Raw genomic sequence first — 9,952 nt, 5'->3', positions numbered from 1 at the left:
CATTCATGGCGTTTTTTTTAATGGATAAATTTAATTTAGATGTTTTATTTTTGTTATAATTCCATTTAAATATTATATTTTAAAAAAAGTATCATTAATCTCCTTTCAGTTGTTGATATCTATCAAAATAAATTTATCTATGATTTTTTATCAATTAATTTTAACATTTAAAACAACATAAAAGAGTTAAAAATCAATATTTTTTTTAATCAAATATATAGTGAAAAATATAATATGGTTTTGCCCTTGTATTTTTGGTATTTTTGGTATTTTTTTTTTTTTTTTTTTTTTAAAAGGTATTAAGTTTAGGATAAAAACAACGAACAATGAGTATTATTGGGCCGGTGCGCGAGAAGTGGGCGCTGGAGCCGCACTAGTGGTGGAAACGCATTGCTATATGAAAATTATCACAGGGAGTCTTCGTGCCCAATTAGTTGTATAGAGCTTCGGCATGGCAAGCTTTAATTAAGAATAAATACATTTTCTTTCTCTCTTTTTTTTTTTCTCTAATTTGGCCACATTTCATCTTGTGGTCTTTTTAAATATTGTAGAGATTTAGGCAATTTTGTTAAAATGGTAACATAACAGTTAAAGCAGCATGTGCAGCTAACATGACCATAAATAATTTTTTTCTTATTTTATTTTAATTTTCAGGGATTAACCAAAAAAAAAAAAAAACACAAACTCACGGTTTATGAAAAAATGACATACCCCCAATGACCATTTCTGCCTCTATCTTAAGCCTGGTAAAGGCCCCTATATATTTATGTACAATTCTTCTATATATATATTTTTTTTGGGTAAATATATACCATTCTTCTACTACAATGTGAAAAAAAACTAAAAATATTTTCTAACATTTTAAGCGAAAAGCATCTTTTAACTCCTCTATTTGAGCACTTCAAAGTTTCAACTTTTTAATAGGTCACCAAAAACCAATATGTATTTTTTTATAATAATAATAATAAAACCAAGATTGTACGACCCTGAATTGCATAACTTAATATATATATATATATATATATGTAGACTTCTGTTTATAAATAGATATAGACTTCTGTTTATAAATAGAATTTTCTTTGTAGTATTGCTTTCAAGCGCGTAACCGTAAAGACTTTTCTATAATTTTTATAAATACTCTTTTTTTTTTTTTTTTTTAAATAAAGACATGGTCGAAATTACTGCTATACGTCAAGATCTTTAAATAAGATTATACTTACCCAATAAGTTATCAGACAAGACTTCACCAAACAAAGAGGAAATTTTGAAGCATGGGGACTCTTTCTTACCCTTGTCCTCGGTGTTTCTATTTGAAAATGACAATGTTTCAATCACTCAAATAGTCTTCGTGTTACCGGCGAAGCCACTAATTCCAAATGTCCAAGTTTCCACATTCCACCCAAATATTATATTATATGTATTATCTTCCTAATTAAAGTGTTCAAATAATTGATCATTTTAGGAAATAGAACACTTTAAAAGGATGCGTTTACTACAAAGACTTTGAAGTACCACATCGAAACCCTTTAACCATACCTAGCCATGAAATCTCTTTCATCTTCATCCCACCTGCTCCATCTCATTTTTATTCTGATTCTCTCAAACTCTGCCTCTGCGACAGAGTTTAAGCTTAATATTCCGAGGCTTAGTCCAATCGGAGGGTTAACTCTCGACGACATCCAAACTTCATCTTCATCTTTGTCGTCGGACTTCGAAACATTTTACTACACACAAACACTTGATCATTTCAACTACAGGCCAGAAAGTTACACAACTTTTCAACAAAGATATGTGATCAATTCCAAGTATTGGGGTGGCTCCAAGATTAATGCACCAATTTTGGCTTACTTTGGAGCAGAAGCACCATTGGATGGTGATCTAACAAGTATTGGGTTTCTCACTGATAACGCCCTTCAATTTAATGCCTTCCTGGTTTATATAGAGGTACATACAAATAATTTTTATATACCAAATTCAATTTGGTACTTCTGTACAATTTTTTTTTTATTTTTTTTTAAAATCAATTAGAAAATCTGAGTCATCTGGTGTTTTGTTACCAGCATAGGTACTATGGGAAATCAATTCCATTTGGATCAAGGAAAGAAGCTCTAAGAAATGCAAGCACTCTTGGGTATTTCAATTCAGCTCAAGCAATAGCAGATTATGCAGCTATACTCTTGCATCTGAAGAAGAAACTAGATGCTCAATACTCACCAATCATTGTTATCGGAGGATCCTATGGAGGAAGTTAGTATATTCTCTATTTATACCAATCTTTCTTCCAAATAATTTCATTAATTCTTTTGTCCAATATTAATTTATTCTTAATTTATTGTAGTGCTAGCTTCATGGTTTAGACTAAAGTATCCCCATATAACCCTTGGAGCTCTGGCCTCATCAGCTCCAATTCTTTACTTTGACGACATTACACCACAAGATGGATACTACTCAATTGTCACCAAGGATTTCAGAGTAATATTTTTTTAAATTCTTCAAAAAACCCGTTTTTACCCATCTCTCTGTTTTTTACTCTGTTCGGTTTCAAATTTCCAATGCTTTATCATAGGACATGTGATGATGACTAAGTAATGAGAATATAAGTGCAGGAAATAAGTGAGAATTGCTACCAAACCATACTAAATTCATGGTCTGAAATCGATAAAATTGCTGTGGAACAAAACGGTCTTTTGACGCTTAGCCAAAAGTTCCAAACTTGCGAGTAAGTAACCATAACAAATGCTCAGATGCATCAAATTTATTTGTATTTTAAAGATAAATAAATTAAACCGGTACATATATGTGTAATATGGTTAGTAGTACATAACATTTTATATGTCGAATTTTTTTTGGATTTGGTTTTGATTCGTATTGGTCAGACCATTGCAGGAGTCATCAGAACTGAAGTTGTACCTGCAATCACTGTATTCCAGGGCAGCCCAGTACAATCGGCCACCCAAATATCCGGTTAGTCAGATCTGTGGAGGGATTGACGGAGCTCCAGTTGGAAGCGATATACTTGACAAGGTATTCGCAGGTGTCGTTGCTCGTCTTGGAAATATATCTTGCTATGTCAATCAACCCCAAAATGTTTCTGAAACTACTGTGGGTTGGAGATGGCAGGTAATTATTTATACTCGTACGTTATTAAATATTTATAAACAAAAAATGTTGAATTTTCTGATAGTTAAAGAGATAAGATCGTATTGGAAAACAGGACGTCAATTATACAATGTACGATTTTTAGATCAAACTATATCAAAATCACAGTTCTAGTTCTAGCCAGGCAAATGGTGTATTTTTTTGTTAAACGATTAATAGACAAAGTATAATATGAAACCAAAGTATCATATACTCATATATAGTTGGGAAAGGTTTTTCACAATTGGTCATCAACTCTTATACTCTCATCATTCCTTATTAGCCCAAAAAATAATTTTTGTAAGTTGGACTTAATGAAGGATAAAAAAAAAAAAAGAAAAAGAATGAAATAAAATGTCTATAATATATATATATATATATATATTTAGTCATTAACAATAATATTTCCCATTTTATAGTTTCGAATCAATTATTTTTTAAATATAGATATAAATATTTTATCAACTAAATTAATCCTATTTGATAAAGTATCTATAACAGATTGATGTAGATTATATTCAAATAAATAGTCAAAAGTCAAAAACCACAATCAATAGACTTTTTTATTTTTTTATTTTTAAATAAAGACAGAGAGTACAATTTTCATTAAGAGGAACGATGTTAATCAATGGTCTCTTTGTATTAGGGACAAAACATAGCAGTTATCACAAAGAAGACAATTTTTTGGTGAATATCACAAAGAAGACAATTTTAATGAAGAGGAAAGATGTCAATCAATAGTCCCTCTGTACAAGCACTAAAACATAAATATCATCGTCCCTCAGTTTAACTTATGTCAAAATGATAATAACAATGAGAAACCTTTCTTTTTTTTCATTTTTTTTTTCATAGAATGTTATATAACTTTTTCACTCTCTTTGAGAGAGAAAAAAAAAAAAAAAACACAAAAGACTTTTGTCATTCTATTTGTCTCTTAACTATAAAAAATCAAACTAATTAAAATACTATTTGATAATTTCCAAAAAAGAAAATAATAATAATAAGAAGAAGAAGTATAATTGATGGATAATGTGGATAATCTGGTGGAGGATATTAGAGAAACTGTCAAGATGCCGTGCAAGATGTTCCTTCATTAAATATGGTTTGAACTGCAGAGAGGCCTACATGACTCTAGTTTCCTAGTCCAATGTGACTTTTCTTTATACATATAATTTTTGTTAAAGAAAAAAAGAAAAAAAAAGAAAAAATCTATTTCTAAATTGCCAAGTCGATCATCATGGAAATATTAATTGAATGTAATTCCTAAAATGTTTCTTTGATAGTTTATTGTTAATTAGATGTTATTTGATAATGGTTGGTTTTGGTTTTTGTGCATAATTATAAAAGACATGCAGTGAAATGGTGATACCTATAGGCCGCGGCAATGATACAATGTTTCCACCTGCCCCTTTTGATCTAAACGCCTTCACCAACCGTTGTATTGAGTTGTATGGTGTCCCTCCTCGCCCTCATTGGGTCACTACTTATTATGGAGGTCATGTATGTTTTTATTTTATATCTATTTATTTCTCATATTATTGTTTGCCTAGAATAATTTTTATCGGTTGGAAATAACACTCTTATTAGATATTATAATATATATATGTAGAGGGAGAGAGTTTTTCATTTGCATTGCATTTTTATTCCTAAGCTATTGATGCAATTATTCATGATAATAATAATAATTTAAAAAAAGAAAAAGAAAAAGAAACTATTGATGCAACTGCTTCAGATCTTCTTGCTGACTAGCTAAGTAGTTTTACAACACATACTTTGAGTCAAAATTGTTCACGAATTAGTTGGCTTTATTTTTAAGTATGATGATTTGGTTATTTAAAACATCAATATCTATTTTGTTTTCCTTTTTTTTTTTTTTTAATATCATCATTTATTTAACTCATACGAAAATGTTATCTTATAAGCATATTAACCATTATGGCTTGTAACACTAATTAATTTAACAATTCTGACCAGGATATAAAACTCATACTCCAAAGGTTTGGTAGCAATATCATTTTCTCCAATGGGCTGAAAGACCCTTACAGTAGTGGCGGGTAAGCAATTTATTAAATTCAAATAATAATTGAAGGACTCAGTTTCAGTACCGTTTCAGTTTTATTATTATTTCATTTAGGTTTTATATTTTTAAAATTCATTATTAATTTTCTTTTAGTTCTCTATCTATATTAAAACGGTATATTTATTAGTTTTTGTCGGTTTTTATCAAATAATTTTGATAGTTAAAGACAAAAAAAGGTTAAAAATTTATATTTTTCAAATTCAAACATTGTAAAAATATAATTTTAGTTTTTAACTGTTAAAATTAATTAATAAAAACTTGCAATCTGACATATTAATCTCGTTTTGATAATTTTAGAATATTAAAAGAGAAGTAAATGATGATTTTCAAAAGCATAGAATCTAAATGAAATAATGATAAAATTGGAAAAATATATATTAAATTTACACATAATTAAATGAAAGTAGAACCTTAAAGAAACTTGAAATTTAAATTTTGATCAAATTTGACTTATAACAATTTCCTTTATGTCTTTTATCCTACAGGGTGTTGGACGACATATCAGACAGCATTTTAGCCGTTCATACACTCAATGGTGAGTGACAAAAATAACCGATGCCGAACTCTCAAACACACACACACACACACACACACACATATATATATATATATATAAATTTTTTTCCCTCTAAAACAACCGATGCCGAACTCTCAAACACACACACACACATATATATATATATAGGTTTTTTTCCCTCTAAAACAAATATTTATAAAGAGAAATGTATGCTAATTAATATTGCCTGTGAGATAATTAAGACTATGACTTAAAGAAAAATTGGGTGTCAATTAGAATATAAAATAAAGATTAATTGTATTTATTTATCAAAATTCATATTACTGTTAAATTGCAGGGTCACATTGCTTAGATATTACTAGAGCAAATGAAAGTGATCCACAATGGTTAGTCCAGCAGCGCAAGATCGAGGTGAAGATTATTGAAGGATGGATTTCAAAGTATTATGCAGATCTTGCAGCCTTTAGAAAATAACAAAATCATGCCGTTTTGCAAATAATTAGACATATGTGTGTGTGTGTGTGTGTGTGTGTGTGTGCGTGCGTGTGTGTGTGTGTGTGTGTTTGTGTATGTGTCTATTAAAGTATATTGAAATAAGTAAATTGTAGCACAGTACTTAATATAAAAAAATTCTATTACAGTACAAAAAACAACATATATATATATATATACACACATATATATTATTAATCTTTCTTATAAAAGATAATATATATCAATAAGGAATTACAATACTACTGGCAATTATTTCAAATTTTGTAACATGCTTAAACTAGCCACCATAGATAAAGACCATTAATTTCTCTGATATTTTAATTTGTAATGGTAAGACAAATCAGGGTAACCTGTATCCACAACATTCAATAATTTCTATCATTGCTTTTTCAGAGATACTGATCTTGAGTTCGAAATACTCACACACTTATACAATAATAATAATAATAATAATATAATAATAATTATTATTATAATGGTTGTGTAGCAGCAGCATTAGGGGTGGCTCTATTACAAATTTAATATAAACTGAGTTAGTTACATTACCTATGACTGTCACTATTTAAGACGAAATAACAATTAACGAGTCATTACCCGCCTAGTTAATTAGTTTCATGGGTTGGCATTTTTGTTTGTTGGGTTGCAAAAAGTTGAACCAAAATTGGGTGTTGGTTTTCTTGACATGTCTGGAGACTGTAAGTTATAATTCATTATTTTTATGTTTTATTTCCTTTCTTTCTTCCATATCTCATTAGACTTGGGTTTCTAGTCCAAATTATATTTATGGCGCATGGCTAAAGATTAAAAAAAAAAAAAAAAATTATTGGATGTTTTTGTAGTGAAACACCTCAAAAAGACATGTTTGGAAAAAAGAAAAAAATTGTTTAAAATTTTTTTTAAAAAAAATGATCATTTACAACTATTTCCAAAAAAAAAGTTTGAACTTGGGCGAATTATGGCATCTGTAAAGATAAATAAATAAACTTGATCATTTATATAAAAGAAAACGTAAAAAAGTGATATTGCTCCACTTAATCCAATTGAACTTTCAAAGTCTATGCACACTAGCACATATATATAAGTGCACCCTATGTTGTTGTGTGGTAATTGGCTTCTAAAGGCACTACACTTTCCGAAATCTGAATAACCATTTACCAAAAACTAAAATAAAATAAAATCTTCAAAACCCATCCATAAAGTGGTCTCCAACAAAATGGATATCTAATCATATCATAGTCTGTTGGCAGCTCTGTTTTCCGAATATGGTTTCGCCGCAAATACCATAACACATTATGCATCTAGAATTTCTTCTTATCATATTTGCTATCTGGAAAATAACGCTCCTTATAAAAATTGCAACACTTAAATTTGTACTCATAAAAAATTTTTGTTTATTAGATAAGATGTTTTTACCAAACTTTAAACACTAAATTTTTATTTAAAAAAAAAATTGAGATTGTGGACTTCCAATTCAGAATCAACATCAAAAAAAAAGAAAAGAAAAGAAAATGGATGTAAAGCAGCATAAACCATTTTATTACTGATAATTAAATCACACTATTAACGAGTCGTTGCCTAATCTTTCCCTTCGTCCGTGGCCCATGGGTTCCGTTGCCTCCTTTTTGCCAAATTTCCAGCTATTTTGGATAAACCATCTCTTAATTGGGCTTATTGGCCAAGTGTTGTTTTTACTTGGAGAATTTGGCTCAATTCCCCTATAGGGATGAGTTTTACGATTTTTATCTCTTCATTTGGTATCTTCTTCTTCTTCTTCTTCTTCTTCTTCTTCTTTTTTTTTTTTTTTTTTTTTCTACCTTTTCAATTTTTAATAATCCCAAAATACCCTTATATTCAAATTAAATATTTTTATTTTTTTTTAATTTTATGTTATTTCTTTCTTTTTTTTCACCCGATTGTTTTTTTCTCCTTCATCACCCTTCCCCAAAGCTGGCTCATCTCTTCTCATTCATCAAGCTTTCTTCAGTTAAGTTGCTTTTTGGCCAAACAACCCTGTTTCGTCTATCCGATAACCAAAATTCCATACAAAGAAATTGATGGTTTGGAATTCAAAATTAGGATATTGTGAAGAAGGAGGACGTGGATTTGTATACGAAGCTCAAGGGTGGTACTGCATGGCGGAAGCAGATGCCTAAGCTTGCTATTTCACTTGGCTTCTCTGATAAAATGCCTGGTCTGTTTGCTTCATTTTTCCTTTGACTTTTCGATTTGAGTGGCTTCTAAGGTTTTTTTAAAACATTTGTGGGGTATTTTTTTTTTTTCCTGATTGCTTTTGCTTTTGGGATAAGTTGGAATCAAAATTTGGGTTATGTTTTTTTTTTTTTTTTTTGGCTATTTCTGTAATTTTTTTCCTTATGCTTTTGTAATTTTTGTTTTAGGTGGTGTTCGGTGTGCGATTTGTCGATCCGATAATGGAAATCGGCAAGGATTCGGGATGGAGGATGGGGATTTTGTGGTGGAGACTTGCACTACGTGTACTCTACCCCCGGCATTGACGCTTGAGAAGGGATTATAGAGTATCAAAGATGCTATGGGGAAGTTGAAGCTGAATCCTCTTTCTACCTCCAATGGGTTCTTTTGGTTTCAGGTACTGGAAAATTCCGTAAGACTTTGCTGTTTTGATACTATATTGTTTTGTTTGGTTTTTATTTCATATGTGATTCTGTGAGGATTTCTAAAGGTCGCTGTGCCTTCCAGTGTGAAAGCTTTGGATTGGTTTGCCTGTCAGTCAGAGTCTTGTGAGGTTTTTCCTCTGTTTTTATGTCGAAGGAAACAGAAAATCTTGATTGTAAATTGCTTTATGTGAATGAAACCATTGGAGTTTTTGGAATTGGGTCTGCTGTTCACTTTACACGGAGTTCTTTTTCTATCTCAGGAGAGAAGACAACTACCAAAAGGTTTAGATTCTCGTATCTCTTATTTCTCACTCATCAAAAGCGTCTCCTATGATGATTTAGGGGTTGCATTTGGTTTTTTTTGTTTGTTGTCTGTTGTTCATTATATATATATATATATATATATATATGTAAAAGTAATTTTAACTTTATTAGGACAAGAGTTCATTTTTTCCTATTGAGCTTGATTGCTGAACTGGGGTTTGTAATACGGTTCCTCAACTCCATAAAAGAAAAGATTGCCCTTTGAATAGTTAGTCTGAAAGATGGATGTTTCAAACTTCTATTTAGAGGGTCATGGACAATTTTGGAGCTATTGAGACTTATGGCTTACCTTATTCCATTGACATCAAGGTGCAGGAGGTTATCTAATCATTTTTTTAAGTGGCTTTAGGCTAACGAGCAGAATACGTGTTGAATAAGAACCCAAGATTTGTTTGGTATTTTGTTGAAAGGTCTATTTGGAAAATGACAAGGCAGAAATGAAATTGAATATTAACGTGAACTCTTCATTGGCAATTATGTAAGGAATGCTTCGACATATATGCTAAAGGCTCTAAAACATTTTATGAAATTTAGAATAATTTTTTCCATTTATTGGAAATTTGTTGTTTGTATGAAAAATTGATTAAGCAATGATGGTTAGTTGCTTATGGTTATGCATCTAATTATGATGCAAAATCTGCCCTTAAGGTTCTTGTGTGCTTGATAATTTGCATTTGGTATTGCAAATATGATGCATACTATAGTAGCAATTTTTTTATCTGCATTTAGGTGTATGCTGTTTTGCATGGATACTTCGGTCTTTTA

The 9,952-nt window shown here is 30.2% G+C and overlaps 1 protein-coding gene across 1 annotated transcript; it reads left to right on the top strand.

Moving 5' to 3' along the window:
* The first annotated feature begins 1,441 nt into the window (after nucleotides 1–1,441).
* Nucleotides 1,442–6,416, top strand: LOC107410543 (uncharacterized). The gene is made up of 9 exons (XM_048468679.2): nucleotides 1,442–1,944; nucleotides 2,061–2,247; nucleotides 2,339–2,472; nucleotides 2,607–2,719; nucleotides 2,877–3,120; nucleotides 4,486–4,638; nucleotides 5,113–5,192; nucleotides 5,704–5,753; nucleotides 6,073–6,416. Exons 1-9 carry the CDS (start codon nucleotides 1,543–1,545, stop codon nucleotides 6,207–6,209), a joined length of 1,500 nt encoding a protein of 499 aa, XP_048324636.2. The 5' UTR covers nucleotides 1,442–1,542; the 3' UTR covers nucleotides 6,210–6,416.
* The last annotated feature ends 3,536 nt before the right edge of the window (nucleotides 6,417–9,952 follow it).

Source organism: Ziziphus jujuba, chromosome 10 (genome assembly GCF_031755915.1).
Source record: "Ziziphus jujuba cultivar Dongzao chromosome 10, ASM3175591v1".
Lineage (NCBI taxonomy): Eukaryota > Viridiplantae > Streptophyta > Magnoliopsida > Rosales > Rhamnaceae > Ziziphus > Ziziphus jujuba.
The sequence above is the reverse complement of the archived record's forward strand: the minus strand, read 5'-3'. Positions and strand labels throughout refer to the sequence as shown.

Bases quoted from the DNA above. Each gene is read 5' to 3' on its own strand.
- LOC107410543 (XM_048468679.2), top strand. From the start codon at position 1,543: ATGAAATCTCTTTCATCTTCATCCCACCTGCTCCATCTCATTTTTATT. The intron at 2,248-2,338 runs GTTAGTATATTC...AATTTATTGTAG, and splicing joins CGGAGGATCCTATGGAGGAA to TGCTAGCTTCATGGTTTAGA. The intron at 5,193-5,703 runs GTAAGCAATTTA...TTTATCCTACAG, and splicing joins GACCCTTACAGTAGTGGCGG to GGTGTTGGACGACATATCAG.